This window comes from Alosa sapidissima, chromosome 9 (genome assembly GCF_018492685.1).
Source record: "Alosa sapidissima isolate fAloSap1 chromosome 9, fAloSap1.pri, whole genome shotgun sequence".
NCBI classification, from domain to species: Eukaryota; Metazoa; Chordata; class Actinopteri; order Clupeiformes; family Clupeidae; genus Alosa; species Alosa sapidissima.
In genome coordinates this window covers 17,700,095-17,724,261 of record NC_055965.1, presented here as the reverse complement: position 1 = coordinate 17,724,261, position 24,167 = coordinate 17,700,095, and the positions used below count along the sequence as shown (strand labels likewise).

Here is a 24,167-nt window from a genome sequence, read left to right as displayed (position 1 = left end):
CAACCCCGGTGAACAGTAACTCATACAGTACAAATGATCATAAGGGCCTCTCTACCTGACCCCCCATGGGATGAACATTATTATCAATATTTTTTTGACCATCACAGGCTGTTGTATTCAGTGAAGTAAATTTGTAGTAGTCTTGGACAGATACAGATAGTGTTCACTTGGTTGTTTTGAGTCTGCGGGTGAAATTAAGTGTGTGAGTCTAGACCCCTGGCAGAGCAGCGGTGTATCTTGTTTGAACCTACCAACATATATTTGACATGGCGATACACCCTGGAAAAAAAGAAATTCTCAGGCATTTAATTTCATTTGGATTAATCACCAACAAGACTCTTCATTCAACAATGGCACTGAGTGGGTTAAACAATCGTTTAAAGTTTCACAATATTCCTCAATGGAACCTTCAGTTCCTTTGGTCTGTAATCTAGCTGTAATCTGTAGGGTGTTTCCTGTATGACCCTCTGTATTTTAAGGAAGAACATTTATTTATTAATGATACATTATTCATTCACAAAGAAAATTGGTGTCCTTAAAGGTTGGATATTTCTGCATTTTTCTATTTAAGGCATTAAGATAAATTTCCAAAAGATGACGTTATATTCCTTTTTTTAGTCAACTTTAGAAGAGGTGCCAATAATTCTGGAGGGTACTATATATATTAGAAAATAATTGTGTTGAGAAGTACCAACGCACATTAATAATGAGCTAATTTTCATTCATTGTTGACATGAAGGCTGAGGCTGGTGACCCGGGACTGATGAACATGCCGCTAAAAAGCACAAACGTCTCTGCCGGTACCGGGAGGAGGGTGGAAATGCCTGTGGATTACTGCAGCCTTACAGCATGTGATATGCAAACAAAGCGTTTGCAAAGTCTATAGGAAAAAATTATGGAAAGACCTGATTTACACACACTGTTGAAGCAGTTGTTTTTTTCTTTGTGTTTGTTTGACATTCAAGTTCATGATTTTAATGACTTTTCTTTTAGTATTTTCTGGTTTACCTAATGAAAGATTTCTGATAAAATATAACTTTTGTGCAGAGATTTGGAAATTCATGTATCTCATATGTATAATGCCAACCATAGTCACGTGACCCAATGAACAATGCATAACCTTGATCAACATCACTGGCTCTGACAGCGATTGAAATGTGGTCCCCTAGGAGATTATAAGGAAGTAGGATGGAAGAGAAACGGTGAACGATTGTACCTTCACAAATTCAATAAATGCTTAAATGAGTTAATATTTCATTGTATCACTAAAAACAATGTCTGGAATGTTTGTGTTTGTGTGTGTGTGTGTGTGTGTGTATGTGTGTGTGTGTGTGTTGTCTCTCTCTCTGTGTATTTGTTTCTAAAAGTAAAATTGAACACAAAATAAAATACAAAGAAAACTAAAGAACATTTTTCGACATGGACATGACGTGGTACACATCTGACAACGGTGTTGTGATTGTGTTAGCGACGGTGATACCTCTGGCTATCCTTATTGCCTTTATTTTAGGGATGTGGTACAGTAAGTACAACTGTCATACTTTTAATAGACATTTTTGACATACTTCTGCAGACATTTTCAGAACTTTTTAAAAAAGCATATTTTTAAAAATTATTTGACTCTTAATCAAGGCAAACTTTAAGAGCCCTACCAAAAGTTCAGGAAATCATGACAATTAGAGTAGGACTATCCTCAAGCAAATGTGCCTGTTTAAAATGTGCTGTAGCATTTCTGGATGATGAGATCTTTGGTATGTTTGGGCATCAGTATTTTCTAACTACTGTAGAATCAAAATCTGAGTGATTTAATCTTCTACAATTACAAAGATATAATTGTCACTGTCCTGTCATATGTTTTCCTCTTTTGCTAAACCCCAGGGTTATGTCATGTCACTCTTATGCCAACAGATATATGATAGATAAGAACAAAGACAGTGTAAGACAATATTACAAACAATGTTGAAGATACAGTATGCACTGTTATTGATGTTGTTAATAATGATTTTCAGGTTTACTATTTAATATTCTTGTTTACATTGTTATTCAATGTTTTGTTATTCTTTGTTTTGTTACACATGTTTTGTTATTCTTTTTAGACAAAAGCATCTAAATACTATACAATAAGTATACAGTAGGCTATATCTTATCAACCTGCACTCTTAAAATGAATGTGTTGAAAACAACACAACTTTTGTTGTTCTAATCCACCAACACAGTGTGTTGTTTTCAACACACTGCTTTTGATATTCATTTCAAGAGTGTACACAGTATGTGTTGAAAATAACACAACTTATGTTGTTTCCAGCATATTCGTTTTACAGTTTTTGCCCATTGCTTACACATGCACTAAAAACCTTTGCTTACACCTAAACTTCTTGTAGCATAGCTAGAACACTTTGTAACCATGGCATAAACACATTGTCTGCTTTCCAATTCTGATTGCAATTCTACAACACACCATTGCTAAACGGTTTCTTACATTAGACAGTTTGTTAAAAAAATAAAATATCCTGTTATCACTGGGAAAACACTTGTATTCAAAATGCAAGCACATCTGGTAATTGGCAAAGTCCACACACATACCTGAAAATAGTTCCAGAGAAAACTGAACATCAATCACTCTGAGGCTTAGCACTAAAAATAGACCATTGTATACTGTACCTCTTCAATTGTCTACTTTTACATTGAGTACCCGTGTATAGTTTTGTACCTCCCCCCTTTATTCGCCATTTCTAAAACCTATTTTCAGTGTGGCAATGAACAGTACTGTATATGACCACACATGCCTGCATGCATCTTCTGCAAGCAATGGAAGAGGCATGCAGAGACTTTGAGGTGGAGTCAGGTCAAGGGTGGATGGATATGACACAAGAGGTGATATTTCCCCATTTCTTAGCCCGCGAGGATATTGTTTGATGTAGATGCATCATGTACTGTGGTCAGATCCCAATTCGTGGAGTTTTTTTGGGGGGCCAAGGGCTATGAATTAAGAAACCACAAATAAGGAGTGATCACATCACAGAGCACAACACTTCTGACATTGGGGGATGTCTTCTTTCATACATATAAAACAACGGTACTGATATTAAAGGTGCAGTCAGGGATTTTATGCAATTTCAAGCCCACAACATTTTTTGTCACATTCAGCAATCATCTCCTCATGACCAATAGCTGTCCATTCCGTGAGCTGTAAAAAAAGATGTAGGCAGCCCAGGCTTCAAAAACGGGAAACAAGCAAAGTGCCTGTCCTCCAAACAAAAACAAAATGCTGCATGGAACTTGTCTGGGAATCATATTAACACTGTTTGCCCCTGCTTTCTACACTACAACCAGGCATTATTAAGAGCGACATTATTAAGACAATCCCATTGTCCTGAAACTGTAAAATGGAGATAAGTGATTGATCTTTGGAACTTGTCATGAGTTGATTTACGGGACCCCTGACATTGTCCAACAGTTTCTTGTTTCTTTAGCGGCTATAAGGAAAGGCGATAAGAAGGCGTTGGGAACTCAACGCAGAAGACATGGTGACCAGCCGCTGGATCTGGACTGTCCTGCTGTTGGGCTTGGGGTTCACGGGCAACATTCAAGGGTTTCCGGCACGTAAGTAAGACTGAACAAAAGATTCATATTTGACTAATAATATTGTTTTCATAATTTCATAATATTTTGACTAAATACTCGTGCGTGTGTATGTGTGTGCGTGCATGCATGCATGTGTGTGTGTGAGCGAGTATCCACACTTCCGTTTGTGTGTGTGTGTGTGTGTTGGGGGGTGGGTGGTGGTGGGGGTTGTCAATATTATACTATATATTCAAATCAATGGTATGCTTAAAGGACTCCTTAAACATCCAGAATGCTATTCAGTTCAATTAACTCAAGGTGAACTATCTGCTTGTTCAGATATCTATCATTATGACTCCAAAACCAATAGTGCGTTCATGCGGTTCATGTGGGAAGTGGGAAGGTGAGAGCGTTCACTATGTTGAGTTACGTCAAAACATATTCCTGGTAGCTCTCCCAAAGCCCCCACTTCAAACTGGGAAGTCCCCAGTTCCGTTGCTCAAGAACGCACAATGGACCCTTTCAAGAGAGTTCCATTATCAGCATCATAGTTGGCCCCACAAGACTTCCGTTTTAACATTCCATATGTTATCTTAATGCAGAGGAAGTAGATTGGGGCCCAAATAGAACGTTCAAGCATTGTTTTTGTTTTTATTGTTGAAAGGGTCTTACAACAGAGAGATGTGTCGTGTTGCTCCCCCAGCCTATGTGCAGTTCAGTTACCCACTTGTATGTCATGGCATGTTCTGCCTTGTTGTATTGTTGCAGATATATCTATAGACTGTGAAACTCCACAATCAGTTGATCTGGTCACCGTTCCAATTCCTGAGGAATATGAAGGTAGAAATAGAACATTCACATGGAGAATGTTTTCATTCTAATCACATTTATTCATGTCAATGATTTGTCAGAGGTTATAGGCCCATTAATCATGCCATATTATATGACAATTGATATTACAGTGGCAAATACTTGCATTGTCATGTGGATGATTTCTTTTCTCACTGTTGGGCATGATTATGATAGGCTATGCTAGGTGGTGTGGACAAGATACTGTAGATAGTCAAGTTAATAAAAAATACAAATTTAGGGCAAATATGACATTTAGGCACCATCATTCATACAGTTCCTATTTTTTTTTTTCTAAAAGTAATCTTTCATGACAGGAATGGTAGAATTTTTGACTTTACCACAAGGAGCTGAAATATTTATGAGTCTCCATCATGTCCGGATTGTGTCTCATTCCTGGAGCTGAGCTATACTGTTGGAGATGCATCAGCTTTAGTGTTCACAAAGAAACCTCTGGATGCAGAAGCTCTCAAAGATGTGAGTGTCTTTAAAGGTTTCAATTTCAAATGCAATGTCTTCTGTGATACTAGTCTACAGTATGAGCTTAGCAAATAATAAACAATAAACACTGGATTTATATGATCTATTATGTCATTATGCTGTGATGACCTTGATTTATTCAAAGCCAAACCCAAAGCCAAATGGACCTTTCTCATCTCTATCATACTCCATCACATGTAAGAAAAATGGGGTAAGTTCTATTAATAATAGCATATTTCAACAAACATCAGTGTTTAATGGAACACACTCACACACACACATACACACACACACACCACACACGCACACACACCACACACACACACAGATACGTTCCGAAAGCGAATGTAAACGGGCCCATAAAATATGTGGTTTGCCTATATCCAGCCTCCTACTTTGATCATAACCAATGTTTGGTTTATACATTCTGAGGAGAAGTGCCTTAAAAGCTACAGAAGTCTTCAAGGTCGGATGATTGTTTCTAAAAAACTGTGTTTGTATTTGAATTTGTGGGATTTGTTTGAAGTATATATTTTAGTATATACTTAAAGTATATAAAATAGAGACAGGAAGTGAGTGGGAGAGAGAGGTGGGGTGGGATCAGGACATGACCGCAGACCAGAATCAAACCTGGGTCCTCAAGGGCACTGAGACTTACATGCTACTTAGTGCAGGGTTTTGTACAGATTCAGTTTCAGAAAACATGTCAAGACTTTAAAAAATAACAGTTCTTGTATACAGTAATGTTGCAAACCACCTAAAATAATTTTCACTACTATTGTGATTATTGCAACTCTTATTTTGTTTATATAGGTCAGAAACAACAGAACACTTGCACTAGATGACATCAATGACAATGCACCAGTGTTTGAGAAAAAGAAGTACACAAAGAGTGTATCAGAGGTAAGAAAGCTAAGAATGAGGCTTTAAATTTGTATTCAAATAATTTGATTTCAGTTGTGGAAACACAATCAGTTATCTCAAGAACAGAGCATCTTGTTTGATCATAACCTCACTGCAACTTACTCTGTCACCAGGCAAAGCCAGTTGGCAGCTGGGTGATTGAAGTCCAAGCATTTGATTCAGATGTCTCCCCCCTCTATAGCAGTTTTAGATACAGTATCGAGGTATGTTTGGGTTCCACATCAATTCGTCATTATTGTTTGTTTTGTTTAGGTTTGGCTTTACCAAACATATTTTTGTGTTTGTTTGTTCCAACACTTAAATCCCGACACATATTTTACTATTTTTAAAGCCGCCTTCAGCTACATTTACAATGGCAGGTGGATTAATGCTTTTGCAGGAACAGCTGAACTACACTCTAACAAAACTGTACAATTTAACAGTGAAAGCCAAGGTAAGTAAGTTCTTAAGTTTAGTATCTTTGTGATGTTCTGTCATAATAAGTATTAAACAATAATAATAGCCAAACATTTATTGTATACATTAACTATACAATTATTTTGTTATTATGTGTTCATAAACATTTGCATATTTTGTATAATGTCCTTACATGGTCTAAAATAATGGAAGATGTGTTCATTAGGATTCTTTTGGCAAAGCAGGAGAAACTACTGTTGTAGTTCATGTGTTGAAACCCCCAGGACTTCATTTTGAACATGACCTTTACAATGCCATGATACATGAGAATGAGGTATGTTTAACAATAATCATATCTGAATTTGTGATATTTATGGCCATGTTTATGTATTAAAACTAGAATGCATTTCCGAGGAACTGCGAAAATGTGCTTCCTCAGGTGCAGTTTACCAACGGGAGCAGATAGTGAAATATGGTTCGTTCAACTAGACTTGATCCAATAATTCCAACGGTACATCATTTTTCAAAATCAGGTGTACAGGTCAAAGTGCATGAACGTACATCCGAAACAATGGAGTCCCGAGTTCCTGTACCAAGTTTTGTTTTGAAAAATGAGTGTCACTTAGATATGAGCTAACTTCCTGTAACTCTAGCGGCCCCTAGTGGTCGAATGTCACCAATTTTATTGTGTGTCCTCAGGATGGGGTCCCAAGTCCATGTACCAAGTTTTGTTTCTATATGTGAAAGCGTTGCTGAGATATCAGCCTACTTCCTGTGATTATAGCACCTCCTAGTGGTCAAAATACACAACATTTATTGTGCGCCCTCAGGATGGGGTGTCGAGTCTATGTACGAAGTTTGGTTTCTATACGTGAAAGCGTTGCTGAGATGTGAGCATACATACCTGTTATTATAGTGCCCCCCTATGGTCAAAAGACACCAAATGTATTGTGCATCCTGAGGATGGGGTCCCAAGTCCATGTACCAAGTCTGAACTTCAAACTTCCGAAAGCCTTGCTGTAGGGCTGGGACGGTATGGATGTTTTCTTACCGCGGTTGGAAAGCAAGAAATTACCACGATTTTGCGGTATACTGCTTTAAATTTGTGACCTGTGTAACTTTAGTTTTGCTTTCTATTAAATTCAATATGGCGTAAGGGTCAGTGACACCATTCAATTTCCACACTACACCGGTTCCGACCGGACATTCCAGAGTTGGACCGGTGGCGATATCTCAAAAGGTCTAGGACCAGGAGCTGGCCAAAAATTGGGCTTACAGGAATAATAATACAAATGTGTGCTTGCGTGATGGATAACAATAAGTGTGCTGCTTTCAGCAAGCACACTTAAAGGACAATTCCGGCGCAAAATGAACCTAGGGGTTAATAACACATGTGTACCGAGTTCGTCCGTATGGTTTTTATTTTAATCGAAAGTGAGCAGTTTTACCACAAATTAGCATACCGTTAGTTTTCGGGGCACACACAAAGTAAAAAGAAATCGCCATCTTGGGAAAACAGTCACGTGACAATTCAGCTCACGTTGAGTGACGTTGGACTGGAGCAACGCAAGTTGAACTGTCACGTGACTGTTTTCCCAAGATGGCACCCGCTTGTATACGTGAACTATAAAACTGTTTCTAAACTATCTTTTTAATAAACTGTCTGTACACTTACAAAGTTCTCAATTCTATGGTTTACATGCAGGGCCCCTCATGCTACCGTGGAAGTGTGGTGCTATTTTGAGCCTTGTTAGTGGTATAGAAATAGTGATTTCTTTTTACTTTGCGTGTGCCCCGAAGACTAGCATTATACGCTAATTAGCGGTGTGTTGCAGAGAAAATAACACACACAAATTTACTTGTATTGTTATATCCACTAGTAGGGTTCAGTTGTGCATTTCATATCATAATTTTCCAGGTTGGCCAATTTCTATCGATTTATCCAGCTCCAATAAAGGCCTTTGATGGGGTTCAAGAGATCATTTACAGCATCAATAAAGGTAAAAACAAAGAAACAAATGATCAGACTGTTGCAACCATGGCAACCCAGCCAAATTAGCCATTGTTGCAGAAAGTCTCAGATTAGGCATGGATCTACTTATTACTGTATGTCATAAAATATGTTATTTATGATGTGCAGACAAGATAACAGCAATCACACCATTGTGTTTCTAACTTGTGAAAATTTTACATTTCCCTCAGTATCTCCTGGAGAGTATTGGGGAAAGTTTTCCATTCAGAAGGAAACTGGAGTCATCAACATTGATAAAGAACTGGATAGAGAGAAAGCATCCTTGATAAACATGACCATAATGGTAAAATATCATTAATATTTTATTTTAATTTAATAATATCAACAATTATTTTATGATAGCCATCCCATATTTGCTGGGTTCTAAAATTGGTAGCCCACTAATATCAGACAGTGTATTTCCATGACTGACAAGGTATTGTTTAGAGTATGTTATTATCCCAGGCAACACAGCCACTGTGTTAAGTTGTTGCATTTTTATCCCTCTAGGCCTCACTAAAGAATGACAGCATGAAGACAGCAGATACCATGGTAACAGTCTGAGACCACAGCACATTTCTGTGACAGGTTTCTATTTGAAAACAATGAGCAATCAGATCATAACTGGACATCACTAGATACCAATGTAAACTCTTACCAATAAACTTTGTAGTCTGATCACACAAGTCATTTGTTAAAGAAGCCCTATGCAACAATTTTAGCAAAAATTTGTTGACTCGTTCTGATGGTTCTACAACACTATTTGGGTCGTTTGGTGGGTGCTTTGTCTCTCCCTAGTGGTTCTCCGCGGAAAAAACGAATATACAACTTTCTGGTCGCGGTCTGAACACATCTGGATGTAACATGGCGGAAGTATCCAATCGCGCCTCGAAAATGTAGTCAGATTGTAGCAAAAAACCTTGGAGTGAGATTTGGTGGGGCCAACCAAAATGTTGCTGCAGAAATTTTTGTTTGGCTCATTCAGCATTATACCGTACAGTAAAAAAAACAGTGGTTCTCAGGTGTAGGGACCAGGCGGATTATGAACTTTCGGGCCCCTGGGCCCACATGTATTAAGGTCTCCCCACTAATTGTCGCATATGTGGAAGGGGGTTTGGGGGTCCTCCCCCAGATTTTTTTAAATTTGTTTGATGTGATTTCCTGTATTCTGGTGCATTTTGGGGATGGCCAATACTAAATTCAATGAGATTCATAGCCTACATCCTGATGTGTTGATATTGAGGCAATGATTCCATGCAAAGGCTTGGGCTTCAGGGCCCCCTGACACCTTGGGCCCCTGGGTCTGGGACCGGAAGGGCCGTGCAGTAATCCATCCCAGGGTCCCAGAGTTAAATTAACATTGGTATCAAAGGGATCTAGCCTACTACTAGGACCATGGGCGTCGGAGGCATTGTGAAAGTGGGTGGGACACAGCGGGGGGTATGGGGGTCCTCCCCCAGAAAAAATGTTTTGGACTAGATGCAATTTCGTGAATTCTGGTACATTTTAACAGGTTATTTAGATACTTCTATATAACAAAATTAAGCCAGCCTACGAAATTAATAAAAAGTAAATCATGCATAATTTAAAAATAACTCAATATATAGGCTACTTGGCTACGCAAGAAGGTTTCCATTACAGCACCGTGGACGTTCAATGAACGCATGAAAGCGGATGGTTTGTTTGAAATCCCGACACTCTTTCAACTACATGGAACGTAATAGTGATCATCAAATACCTCTCCAGATTTCAGTGCCCATCAGTCCCAACATTTAACAATATAATCAAACAGTCCAAAAGTAAATTAAATATCAAACTAAACCGAAAATGTCATGCTTTTGAAGGCCTACCAGTATGCCGCTCCAAGAAACGCATGTCTCAAAATAAAACCCGCATAAGAAATAAAGGGCTGTCTCGAATACAATCCTGCCCCTAAAGGCCTGTACTTTGTCTTAAGACCCCGGCCATAATTTGAAGATTTACAGTATCTAAGTAGACAAACTGGCTTCAGATATCCAACAGAGTGAATAGGAGATTGTGCAGTCTTAGCTGTGGTTAGTGACGTGACGCTGTTAATGGGGAGTTTTACATAGCCTAGCGTAAACCTATAGGTTATTATTTATTTGGCGTACCTATAAGGCTTTTTACCTTATCAAAAGTGAGGGGGACGATTGATCTCTTCAACACTGCGGGGGATTTGGCGCTTGTCACTGTGTGTGTGACAAAAGCGGAATGGGAGAATGCGTGTAACAAAAAAAAAAAAAAGTTTATGAGCGTTGATGCTGAAAACAGCACTGGTATTTCGCACGGCAAAAGTGTGTGTGTGTGTGTGTGTGTGTGTGTGTGTGTGTGGGGTGGTGGCCCAAACTAACAATTTTAAAAAGTGGGTGGGTGTTTTGTAAGAATTTAAGAAATGTTTGTATTAGGGCTGTCAATCGATTAAAAAAATTAATCTAATTAATTACATACTCTGTGATTAATTAATCTAAATTAATCGCATATATATTTTTTGCTGTGAAAGTATTTTAAATATTTAAATTCAAATGAATCATTGAATAATCAGCATTAGTGACATTAAAGTTCAAAAACTCTTTTATTATTATTTTCACTGTTCAAATAATTGCCATAATAATCTATGATATGACCTAATATGCTGAGGAAATAAATTCAAAAGTGCTTCGGGAAGAAGTTTTTTTTTTCACATACAAGGCATTTCAGGCCACAGATATAACCTAGGGGACACAATGAAAATAAATTAACACTCCCCTCAATGTCAACACTTATTTCTTTGCATTGATGTGCGACTATAGAGTTGATGAACTCCGGTGATATGCAAATTCCTTGCTGCAGACATTGCAGAGGACTTTATTTTAACACCATCAGGCTGTTTTTAAAAAGTAAATGTTCCAATCAATGATCCAGGCAGCACGTTTTCTTCTCTCTCCTTCATTTTACAGTCTAATTTTTACTGACTAGAACGGCTCGGGGTCAAAGGTCATACGGAATCGATTAATCTGCACTAATTTTTTAATCAGTTATTTTTTCTCAAATTAATTAATTAAAATTAATCAGTTATTTTGACAGCCCTAGTTTGTATATTTTGACTTTTAAATGCATCAATCAGGTGCACTTTCAAAATAAATCCAGAGGTCAGACTTGCTTATTTTCATGGAAATATTTGTGCTGTAGCCTAAGCTATTTTGCACTTAAGAATTATAACCATGCATACACAGGTGGAATAGTTATGGTGATATTGCAATAAGTTCACAACCACAAAAACATATGCTACATTTAACAGTTCAGAAATGTTCAAAAATGTGTGTACATTTCAGCACTCCATGAAATTTTGCAGAAGTGGTCCCCTGTGTTATTCAGCTAGTTCATTTAAGATAATATATTGGTCATTGTAATAGCCATAGCCTATAGCCTACATGCTTTTTTCAGGATGTACCCATATCTGCATGATGTGAATGTTTGCATATGGCTTATGTCAGGCTTTATATCAATATTTGTGTCTCGTTATTTGATTTTCTTCATATTTTTGCATTAATGTCACTAGGAAGCATGCCAATATAAATATATTCATTTATCTGTGTAAGTGGGATTGGCTGGAACCTGACAATATAAGAACCATGATAGTGGGATAATCTATGGCTGAGCAATTTACAAAAATGTACGTAAGCCTACAGTATACTGACAAATAGTTTACATTAGAATACATTATAATTTTGCCCCAATGAGGCTATGTAGAAATGTGTTGCAATTTCAAAACCGGATTAGGCTACTCAGGAACCCCTTATTGCACAGAGGCATGCTTTATATCCTCGTATTCGGTACAGTTTGCTGTTTATTGTGATATTGGGTTTGCCACGTGTTATGTGAAGGGTTAGTGAGATATTAAACCGAGAGTAATGGGTGTGCACTGTGTGCAAAATGCAAATATGATTAGCCTAAATTGCACATCGGTTCAATGATAATTTTCTCGCGAACCATTTATCACAGCAACTTGGCGCTATTATCATTGGAAAGCTAGACTCCGCTCGTTCACATGATGTGTGATATCATATGTATAGGTTTAGTTTAGTTGAACCTCATCTACCAGGTATTTGACCTACCAGGTTGACACTTCAGCGTGAAAAATACTCAATAATATTCCTATTATACCATACCTGAAGCCGGGGAAATGCGGGGGGAATGCGCCTGGGATGGCTTCTGAAGTAGCATCGCAAATGAGAGAAAATTTAGAAAATTCCACAGACAGAGGGTGCTCTTGAACCCTCTCACCGTCTCTGAAAGCATAACCGTGGCTCAACAGGTAGTAGGCGGGTCAATATAGGGTTCAACGTCAAAAAAATTGATACAAAAGTTTTTTTTATGGATTCTGGTACTGTTGGACATGCTAAATAACATACTAAAAATCTAGTAAAATCTGACCTTGGGAAAGGGGTCTTTTTCAAAATGGCCGCCAAAATGGCTGTCAACAGGTTAGAATGGCTATATCTCAATTACTATTCAGCCTACAGGGGTGAAATTGATATCAAATGATGGTCAAATTAAACAAGAATAGGATTTTAAATGTTAAAATTGAAAATGTTTCAATGCTCTACCTTTTTCAGCCATAAATTAAAATCAATGCGTTTTAATACAGAGCAAATGCAATACAGGATTATTAACCATCTCCATGGCATGGAGGAAGATAAGACATGTCTTAACTGGTGTTATATCTCATCTGGAGGTTATATGCTTTTAGAAAATATATGTTTTCCCTGGACAAAAGAGGCCAACATGTATCCGCTTTACACTAGATTCGCCTATACAGAATAGAGGGCAATGTATTGTGCATTCATGGAGGAAGATGGGACATGTTTTAAATGGTGTTATATCTTATACAGATTATATGCTTTCAGAAAATATATATTTTAGGGTGTTTAATTTGTTTTCCCTGGACTTAATATGCCAACATATATCCCCTTTACACTAGATTCGCCTATACAGAATAGAGGGCATTGTATTGTGCATTCATGGAGGAAGGTGGGACATATTTTAAATGGTGTTATATCTTATACAGATTATATGCTTTCAGAAAATATATATTTTAGGGTGTTTAATTTGTTTCCCCTGGACTTAACATGCCAACATATATCCCCTTTACACTAGATTCGCCTATACATTATAGAGGGCATTGTATTGTGCATGCATGGAGGAAGATAAGACATGTCTTAACTGGTGTTATATCTCATCTAGAGGTTATATGCTTTTAGAAAATATATGGTTTTGGGTGTTTAATCTGTTTTGCCTGGACAATATAGGCTAAAATGTATCCCCTTTACACTATATTTGCCTATACAGAATAGAGTATTATGCTTGGTGTGGAGGAAGATGGAAATGTTATTTTGTTGATTAATGTTATATTTCATGTACAGGGTATATGCTTTTACAATATGTAGAGTAGCGTTTGCGAGTAAGTGGCTGTTTTATGACTTTAATGAACCATGACCCATATACTATATAGGCATGCATTGTATATTTGTGTAGATCAATAATTGTTGGCATCTATCATTAGGGGGAGCTAATTAAACTGAATCTTAAACTATATGCATAAGTAGATCAGAAATAATTATTATATCATTATTCATCATCCTCTGACTCCTCTGAAAGGAACTTGTGTGGATTGTCACATTGTTCATTTTGACACGTTCCACAGGCAGCAGTGCAAGGTAATCCATATCTTCTACACGAACAGCGGAGTGTCTTGCAGAAATGCACACAATTAAGAACAGTTGACTGTCTCTGTACTTGGATCTAACATGAAAGAGTATTTGATTGAGGTTGATTCCATTCCATTCGGTAATCAGTATCTGAAAGCTAAACTGAGGGAGCGGTACGGGAATGAATAATGCTTCAGATATAGCCAAAATTAGCCTCTGGTGGACATCTTGGATGCCATCTTGAAAATGACAAGTCTTTGAAAATGATGAAGTGATACTTTAGTCTGACGTATATGAATCAGTGACCTCTAAATCTGATTAAACACGAAAAACACTTTCCTAGGCTAATTAATGCTTCAGATATCCCAAATTAGCTTCTGGTGGCCATCTTGGACGCCATCTTGAAAATGACCCCTTTACTGGGGTCAGATTTTACTAGATTTTTAACATGTTATTAAGTACATCTAAAGGTATCATAATCAGTTGAAAAACCTTTTGTATCAATTTTTTTGAGGTTAGGTGTTTTTTTCTTCATATATTGACCCGCCTATAGATCTATAGATAGGCTAAACTCATTTTTCAGGCATCTGACCGACCGGGTTGACACTTCAGCGTGAGAAATCGGGGGTGTGGCGTGTGAGTGTGTGAAACTAATCAAATGCGTGTGTATCACGGCCAACGCGTGAGAGTTGGCCGCTATGTGTAGTTTCTAAGAAGACTGCAAAATGGACAAAAAGGACAAAATGGAATGGCTTTGTTGCTGTTGAAACTGTAAGTAGCCTACCCGTTTTTGTAATGTGATTTGATAGTCTCTTGAACAATGTGTTTGCTCGACCATTTTATTGTGAGCCCTATGTGTTTAGCTTGGTTTATTGATGGCTAGCTAGTGGGGGTTTAGCGTAGCAGTCACTTGCTACCCAAGCTGCAGGGGGAGCTATGTCGTGAAAAATGCGAGCCCAAATCAGGCGAAAACCCAGAAACATCAAAGGAATAACCAGACCTGCATAAGGCTTCTTTAAGGTGGCCGGAGACACTTTAGTTTAGGCCAGAATTTGTAGCGTAAATGCAAATGCACTGATGCATTTGTAATGATTACACCACCTTTTTCATTCCGATTAAAATTCTGTTCCCCTAAAACCATGTACTGTAAAGAATGCATTGAGTAAGTTTTATTTTTAGAAACATCCAATGCTGTCTCTTGGTCTCCTAGTCTGGCTTTCAGCAGACCAAGCTCAATCTTTTAAGATTGAACATTGGTCTGGGGAGTCCGCTATGTATTTTCTACTGCACAAAAGGCGTGATCAACGGGCACAGTTCAAATGACGCAATTGACTTTTCGCGAAGTCCCGCCCCCCTTAGTTACTGTTGCTAAGTCCGACAGCTATGACCGGTGTTGCACCAAATTCTGTGACCTGTCGAATTTTGTGACTCTAGAGGGCGCTGTTTCATTGGAGTCTATGAATGTACTGAGCTGTACTGACACACTGATGAGGCAATTGTGTTATGTGTATAATTCTTCTAATAAACTTTGTACATTTTTGAAACATGGAACATTGACTGGGCGGGCCATCCTATATCAATATCCTGCTCAATATAATACTTAAATTTAACAGGGAACAATTTCAAATGTTGGTCAGACTACATTAAGAGGAATAGCAATAACAAACAACAATGTCAATTCAATCAACAATATAATAACAATAGCATGGTAAGACTATATTAATGACAATATCAATAATAAACAACAATGTCAATCAACAGCCTAATGAAAATAAACAATGCTGTATAGAACCATAATGCATAAGAAGCGCTTAATTAACTAAGTGCATGTTGAACAGATATGCCTTTAGACCCTCTTGAAAGACCCCAAACTACTACAGGAACGGACAGCACTGGGCAACTCATTCCACCAACATAGAACCACTGAGGAAAAGAGTCTTGAATCTGACCTAGCGTTTATGACTGGTCGACACAACAGGCGCTCATCACAAGACCGCAGTAGGCAATGTACGTATTAATCGTTGAATTAAAATAACAGGGAGCAGACCCAGTCAGTGTCCTATAGGCCTAAATGAGAGATTTAAATTTAATTCTCGCTACTATAGGGAGCCAATGGAGAGGAGGAGAGGAGTTACGACGTGTCCTCTTTGGCTGATTGAAGACCAGTCATGTTGCAGCATTCTGAATGATATATCACACAAAAGAAATAAAAAAAAAACATTCAATATTGATTTAGTATCAACCAATAATTATTCTGATATTAATATTTAAATTTAATTCTGGCTACTATAGGGAGCCAGCAGAGAGAAACTAGGAGGCCAAATTCACACCAAAGATTCACGACGAGACGAAACCGTTGCAGAAAGAGTCGCAGTGGTGTGAATTAAATGTTGCACGTCTGTTGCCAGCTGTTGCAAGCCATCACCATGTCTAGTCACAGTTGCAAGGTTTTAGAATGTGACAATAAAGTTGAATCTAATCTAATCTAATCTAAAAAAACTATAGACATTAAACTATATACATAGGGTGAGAGAGGGGCCCACCATGGCTAGTGTCCGTCCTCTTGAGGGTGGGGTGTGGGGGGCGAGGGGCGCACCATGGCTAGTGTCCGTGCTCTGGAGGAAGGAAGGGGAAGGGAGAGGGGCGCACCATGGCTAGTGTCCGTCCTCTGGAGGGTGGGGAAGGGAGAGATGAGAGGGAGAGAAAAAGAATGAGGAAATAAGTAAATAAATAAACAGTGTTGGGGTCGTTACTCAAAAAAAGTAATGCGTTAGAAGTTACTCGTCACTCATATTTCTTTAATGAAATTACTTTACTCGTTAGTCATTTTGGAAAGTAACGTGTTACTCGTTATTGTTACTTTTACTTTTGAGTGGTCTCTAACCAGGGTGCAACATTCAAAGAGTTAGGCTAGTTGCTAAGGTAATTAAGGTGGTTGCTTGGGTGTTGCTAGGGTACATACGGTGGCAAAATAACAAAGCAGTGGAATCGCTTAGTCATTTTTCAATTTTTAGCCAAAAAACTCACTTATGTTGGTCCGATCAGTATGAAATCAGAATATGTTGAACAACGGGACATCACAAACAAGCCAGGCTCAGTTTCGAGTCGGTGGATTATTCCCGGAAGGAGATAAACAGTTCGAAACGTACAAGGTTTCCCTCTTCTGGCGCAGTAACGCTAGGTGCTAGAGGGATGGGACCAAGATGCATGGCACCGCCGTGAGGCCCCTGACAACTGTTCCAAAGGTGGGATATCTGAGACGCCCACTAAAAAAAACTGTGAAGGAAAAACTTAAAAATAGTTGACCACTCCCACTTCAGAGGTGGAGTTTTGGGTGGTTGAATGGAGCTACGAGGCTGAAATTCAAGTCAGACCTTCTGCACATGACCCTCATGGAGCGTGCAGTTTCATCTCTCTAGCTGTAACGCCACTGGAAATGACTCTTCTACATGCTGCCTGCTGCATCCTTTCTGTTTTTGCTGTTTAGAAAACGTTTGAGGTCTTGAGTTAATGCATTAGGTAAACATTGTTTTTGGTTGGCCACAAATAGATTCTTGCATGCGTACATTCTCATTCTCTCTCCAAAATGTACCCGTTCTATAGGCTGGCCAAGTGCGTAATTCTGCTGCTTAAAGTTGAACGAACAAATGTAATTATTGTACAGAAAATGTTACCTTACTTTGTTACCCAATAAAGTAACAAAATTATGTGTTACCTCCAACACTGTAAATAAATGCAAAACTTGCCTTTGCCTCTGACAGCCAGGTGTCGGTGAACCAATTTTGGAGGGCACGGTTCTCTCTCCAGTTCTGGCTCTCAGTCAGGGCCTTCACTGCCTCTTCATACTGATCAGTGGTGCCAGCTCTGGCAATTGCCCTCATTTTGGCCAGAACATCCTCTTTCTGTACAACCTGATGGTCCTGCTTTCTCACCCACTCACCCCATGCTTTTACCCTATGAAAATCGCACAACAGTGCCCTGGTCCCTGAACATAAGACAGAAATAAGACAAAAGACACCATAAAAGACTTCACAGCTTAATTTAGTCTACAGTGCATTTCATAATTGAGGCAGTTCAATGTTGTTCACCAAAAACTACATTTTAGGGATTTGGCCCCCTCTGAGTCACTCAACTGATCAGGGTGTGAGGGGCACTTGTCAGTATCGCCAAATTGCAGACTGTGAATCAGCCAAGTTGTGATTTAGTCATGAATGTGTGTAGAATGTACTGCAAAGCATCAAAAACTTAGTATGGAAAAAGTATGGAATTTCAAAATAGAAGATGTGTACACCATACCTTCAAAAACAGACTCAACAGCCTTGATCTCTGGCAGACTGTAGTCCACCATAAAGTGGGCTGGTTTCCATCCCACATTCCATCCCTTAAAAACCTTCAGTCCCTCTCTGATGGCCTCTGTGGTTTTTTCTTGCACAACCATAACTCCCACAACCACATAACACACATTTGTCCGTACACACAAAAAGAATATGGGAAGGGCATAGCGGGTAGTACGGTATGTTGCGTCGAATAGACAAATGTCGCTGCCATACATATTCAACAGCCTTTGCTGCCAGTCTGTCTGGTGGCAGAGGAGAAAAGATGTTCCCTCTATATGTAGGCGCAAATGAAAAGAGTCCTCAGGTTTTTCAATACGCCATTTTTGAAACAAGGCAGAATCCATACATTATTGTTATTATTACACCTATACAATAACAGATCATCACAGCAAACGAGTATGACTGTGCCTCACCTCTAGGTTCACCTGATCTATTTTTGAGTACCTCGTCTGGTCTCTGGCCCTAGCCATAATATTTCGTAGGTCCTTATCTGAAGGAAAATATCGCCGTCTGGAGAGAGGTGGTGGGCTGGCCCCCCTAAATAACTCAGCCTTAACAAATTGTGTTAGATGCTTTCTGACCTCACTCACTTTCCTCACACCCTGCTTAGTGAGCTCTACTACCCGTAGCTCTACTCTCATGTCCACAGGCTCACGGATTGCTGTCTCCTTTAAAAGCATCACATTTATAGTTTTAGAATCAAAGTACCATGAATCACACACCATTGCGCTTTAAATAAAATTCTCTAGGCTTGATAAGACTGCGAATTACCATGTCACCCGTTGCATGGCCAACATGTTCAGTTGGCTGTGTGACTGCATACCATGTCTGCCATACCATTGGATCTCTCTCCAAAGCCCTTCGAAGCAGTTTGGAGGCTGCTTTTTTAGCCCGTTTCCTATTTTCAGTAACCTAGTATGCAGTGTAAAGGTGATCATGCTCAAAAATACATTGTGCATACATTCAAGTTACACATACATTGTGCTCACATAATCCTAGCATAATCCTAGCATTTAGGGAATACTGCAATCTTAGTTATGGCGATGGCAGCTGGACACCCCACCTTTTTGGTGTCTTGCCAGAGAGACCTCTGGCTGTTAAAGCTGTGGTCCACCATCTGTACAATGTAAGGGAAAATGTAAATGAATGCAATAAAGATAATTTTGTTAATTGATTATATAACAACTTCATATATACAGTAGATACTCCTACAAAAATGACTCCACTGCAAGTGAAAGTTGCCAAGTATTGTTTTTAAAAATACTGAAGTATTCAAACTCTATGTTATATATTTTCTTATTGTGTTACTTTTGCATTTTATTTTATTATACACATAGACCTTAGGTCAAAAGGTTAGAGGTGCATAGGAAGCATAAACACAATGTGTCCCTGTCATGATTTACTTTCCCCACATTTGAATGCTCATGAGGCATTTGACACAATATATTGGCACGTGACATTTCTGAATAAAGCCCACCCTTTTCAGCTGCAGATTCACATAGCTATTGTGTAGCCTAGTTCAGCACTGACCTGAAGTTAAGCTGCTGATGAAGTGGTCTTGTTTTACTTCATGACTGTTTTATACATTTCTCTATCTCTCTCTCTCTCCCTCTCTCTCTCAATATAGGCTATTGAGTGCCCTGTGTACGCTATAGCTTAGGCTACTTTACAGAGGCGACAGATCGGCCTGACAGACTTTTAGCGGGTCGAAGTAGCTCTCGTGCGTGTCGTCTCTTCACGAGTGACTTTCTAGTCTTCTCCTCTGAATATTTCTTCTTTTGGGCAATAGCGAGGTCTTTGCCTTGATGACAGACCAACTTTTTCGACCCAACAAACATGAATGGGATTCCGGGGTAAGGAATGGCTGGCATACCCGATCCCCCTGTCCACTCCCAGTATGGACCCTTTCAACAATAAAAACAAAAACAATGCTTGAACATTCTATTTGGGCCCCAATCTACTTCCTCTGCATTAAGATAACATATGGAATGTTAAAACGGAAGCCTTGTGGGGCGTGGGGCCAACTATGATGCTGATAATGGAACTCTCTTGAAAGGGTCTATACACGGCTGACGTGCGAAGGTGCCCATTCTGTGTTGACAAGCACCGGCGGTGTTAGTAAAAACATGTAGGCCTAGTTGTACATCGTTTCTAAAAAAATGTGTACCTTTACCTTTGTTATTGAAGTTACAGTCAACAGAAAAGGTTATGAACTTTGATCTCGACTCGTCCTCCACTCCCTGTACGAAAGTATTTAAGTCGGAGAGATTCTCAAAAGTCGTTATTTTGCTGATTTGCCGCGTTAGTGTTTTAAATAGGGGTGTGACTTTCGAAACCGACGTCTCGAATCAGTGTCGAGGCTTCGAAGCACAAGTGTTTCGAAACACTGCTTCGAAACGTGGTTCAAAACAGCCATGTCATGTGATCACTGCTTCGAAACATCGTTCAAAATCCCCATGTCATATGACCAAAGTGAACCTTAGGCAGCCAGCCCTTAGGTGCTTTTCACCGGTGTCGGCAGGCGTGCCCGCACGTTCAATTAACAGTGTAGCTTTCTCTTATGCAATAACCATGATGGTGTAGTGGTAGTGAGGGTGTTTTTTGCACGGTAGCCCAGGCTGCTCAAATGTGGTTCGATCCCCGTTTGATTTGTAAGGTATTGTTTCAGATCGTATCTGTTTATGTTTTCTTACTTCACCATTAACCACACAGTTTCAACTAAACTCTCAGAATGGTCAAAAATCGAGAGTTTTTATAAGAAGAAAGTAATTTAGAGAACACATAGTGGCAGCAATAAGACTCCCTTTATTGTGACTTCATGTGGTCTCCCATCCAGTAATTGACCAAGGGCATGCTGCTTAGCTTTTGACAAAGACTGAACACAGGTAACACTGCGAGCCACGAACTTTAAAGACTGCATCTCTAATACGAAGCATTTGACAGATTTGTTTCACCCTAAACAGCTCTGAGGTGTCGGAATTGTTTCAAAGCTTCGGAACAATTCGGCACAATTGCTTCGAACGTTTCAATGTTTCATAAAGCCTCGCTTTGCCCATCCCTATTTTTAAAAACTGAAGTGACAGCTACGACTAGAACGTCAGCTGAGGCGAAGCTGGAGCGTCATCGGTTGCTTAACAACGCAACAATCTGCATCTGCATCGAACATTCGGAACTACCGCCCCCTGTCCGTCCGGCTGATCCATTCTAGCATCAACCTTGGCTCATCCGCGTTCGATGGGCGGGGCTTGCGATAGGTCAATTGGATAGTCATTCACCAATCTGACCAACTAACCGGGTGACGTTTGCAGAGCAGACTCTCCCGCTATCGTCATCGTTTTAAACCTGCCAATAGCGCGCCAGGTGGATGAGCCAACTTGTGATTGGTCCCGGCAAAATTGTAATGGAAGCAGCTGAAAAAGATGCACAGGTTTCCAGCCTGAGTTGCAGGGCGAAAAAGAAATTGCCGGTAGATCAAGCTCACCCAGCCTACTGGTCTCCTCCTCCTTGACCTGTTCATGTTGTTTCTCTGTTCACTCCTCTGTCCCTGCCTCTGTCTCTTTCTGCTCATCCCTACAGGTGGTGGTTAGTGTGGCAGATGTGAATGAGCCTCCAGTGATTGATGCTGTAGCGTACTCACGTGTAATCTCCAATGAGATGCCACCTGGATATCCTGTTGTGAAAGTCGAGGTCATACAGTACCTAAACATACATCTGAAGTTATCATTACTCATACTGATAACCTTGAGAACACATTTGGATCATATTAATCATTTACTTACTTGATTGTTTATTTTATATCCCAGGCCACAGATCCTGATGTGGGGGAGACACTGAGGTACTCTCTGGTGGAGCCCAGGTCCATGTTTGCTGTGGAGCCCTCTAGTGGTCAGGTGTATGTAGTGTCAGTAGCTGGTCAGAGTGGGATTGTGAGCCTGCAGGTGAAGGTAGAAGACCAGCATGGACTCTACGACACAACAAGAGTAGAAGTGGGTACATTTACCATAGAGAGACAAAGAGATACAAAACTAGATGTACCGCAGAGCGGTACAAAATATGACCGCCGCCCAGTCCAGCACATTTTTTCCACAAAAATAAATCACGCTGAAAGGCCTATATGATTCTAACTGTCTCACTAAATTGCATTATCCACACTCAATTCTCACTGGTATCTGCAAGTACCAAAACATGATTAGTTCATAGATTTCACATGTAAAATTAATTTTATACAACCCCACCCCCATCTTGCCTGTTCATAATTCTGAGAAATTCTTGAATTGTGTGCGTGTACAAGTTTATGTTTATGTGTGTGGGTGTGTGTGTGTGTATGTGCGTGCTTGTGTGTTTGCCTGCGTATGTGTGTTTGTGCATGTGCATGCATACGTACTGTACATATGTCTACTGTGTGAGTATGTGTCATACGTATGATTACTGTAAATGTATGTGTGTGCGTGTGTATCTGTTTATGCACATGTGTGCACATGGAATGGGTTAACATGACCCCTGGAGGCAAACATACGGAAAAAAATTGGTCATCCTAGGCCCTACGGTTCTCAAGATATTTACAGAAAACTGTGTCTGCCCTACCCTCCTTTCGGGGGGTCCAGTACAGCGGGGGGGCTACAGATCAAAACGAAAACCGATGGTTCCATGCTATCCATGTGGGGTTACATGCCCACCAAGTTTCGGGTACCCCAGTCTTTCAGTGTCCCGGGAATCCTTGTTGGTGTACGGTCACTAAATGTACACATAAATTATTTTATTGTAAGGCCCCCCATGAACGAAAGTTCACGAAACTTGGCATGCATTCGGAGGGTGTCATAATGATCCTACACTTTCAATTTCGTGCAGTTTTGACCATGTCAGCCAGAGATATTGTGGTGAAAACACCTCATTTTTTGCATGAAATAAGTGGTAATGGGATGGGTTGACATGCCCCCTTAAGACCAACATACAAAAAAAAGGTGGACCTCCTAGGCCCTACGGTTCTCGAGATATTCACAGAAAACTGTCTCCGGCCACCTACAGGCCAGTTGGTGTATAGTAACATAAATTAATTTATTGTGTGGGCCCCCATGAACGGAATTCGACGAAACTTGGTGTGCATTCAGAGGGTGTCATAATGATCCTACACTTCCAATTTTGTGCAGTTTTGACTATGTTAGGTCACAGATACCTGCGATTACAACACCTCATTTTTACTTTTTTGTGTTTAACTAGGTGGCGCTATACATGAAATGAGTGGTTATGGAATGGGTTGACATGGCCCCTTGAGATCAACATACAAAAAAATGGTCCTCCTAAACCTTACGGTTCTCGAGATATTCACAGAAAACTGTGTCTGCCCTACCCTCCTTTCGGGGGGTGCAGTCCAGCGGGGGGGCTACAGATCAAACCGAAAAACGATGGTTCTATGCTATCTATATGGGGATACATGCCCACCAAGTTTCGTCTATCCCGGTCTTTCAGTGTCCCGGGAATCCTTGATGGAAATTTGGACATGCGAAAAAGAAAAAAAGAAAAAAATCTGACTAAACCTATATGACCGCCGCTTCGCTGCGCGGCGGTCATAATAAAAGCACACATAAGGACACACATTTTCCTTGCATGGAATGGATACCTGAAAATTTTCAGTTTTCACTTACTCACACTGTTCATAAGGATGGTCAATAACATTAAATAATTATTTTGATTGATGAGACCAGTTTTAACTTAACATTACACTTACTGTTCGTATTTCCTGTTCTATCAGTATCTGCAATTTAATTTTTGATTATTATAATTTTTAAGTAGTTAGTAGTAGTAAAATAGTAGTAGACATTGCAGTTTTACAAAGCAGCTTGTCATTAGCTTTAGATCAAATTTTCCGCTTTTGTCCTCTATGTTGGCCTTCCATCAACA

General features: G+C 39.6%; 2 protein-coding genes across 2 annotated transcripts in view; both read left to right on the top strand.

Moving 5' to 3' along the window:
* Positions 1–3,524: 3,524 nt before the first annotated feature.
* On the top strand, positions 3,525–19,957 carry LOC121717995 (protocadherin Fat 1-like). Its single transcript, XM_042102719.1, has 11 exons — positions 3,525–3,603; positions 4,229–4,293; positions 4,816–4,890; positions 5,707–5,796; positions 5,931–6,020; positions 6,149–6,250; positions 6,440–6,547; positions 8,132–8,213; positions 8,416–8,528; positions 8,735–8,776; positions 19,897–19,957. The coding sequence occupies exons 1-11, from the start codon at positions 3,525–3,527 to the stop codon at positions 19,927–19,929; spliced, it is 879 nt and encodes a 292-aa protein (XP_041958653.1). The 3' UTR covers positions 19,930–19,957.
* Positions 19,958–21,669: 1,712 nt separating this feature from the next.
* The window catches only part of LOC121717994 (cadherin EGF LAG seven-pass G-type receptor fmi-1-like), a 4,450-nt gene continuing 1,952 nt past the window's right edge, over positions 21,670–24,167 (top strand). The window contains exons 1-3 of the mRNA XM_042102718.1: positions 21,670–21,735; positions 21,846–21,956; positions 22,073–22,255. Coding sequence (XP_041958652.1) covers positions 21,670–21,735; positions 21,846–21,956; positions 22,073–22,255 — 360 coding nt within the window. The remainder of the gene's footprint in view (positions 21,736–21,845; positions 21,957–22,072; positions 22,256–24,167) is intronic.

What these genes read in the sequence shown, in the direction of transcription:
- LOC121717995 (XM_042102719.1), top strand. Translation starts at nt 3,525, where the DNA reads ATGGTGACCAGCCGCTGGATCTGGACTGTCCTGCTGTTGGGCTTGGGG. An exon ending in TGCAGTTCAGTTACCCACTT is followed by an intron (nt 4,294 to 4,815) that starts GTATGTCATGGC and finishes TCATTCCTGGAG; the next exon opens with CTGAGCTATACTGTTGGAGA. An exon ending in ACACAAAGAGTGTATCAGAG is followed by an intron (nt 5,797 to 5,930) that starts GTAAGAAAGCTA and finishes CTCTGTCACCAG; the next exon opens with GCAAAGCCAGTTGGCAGCTG.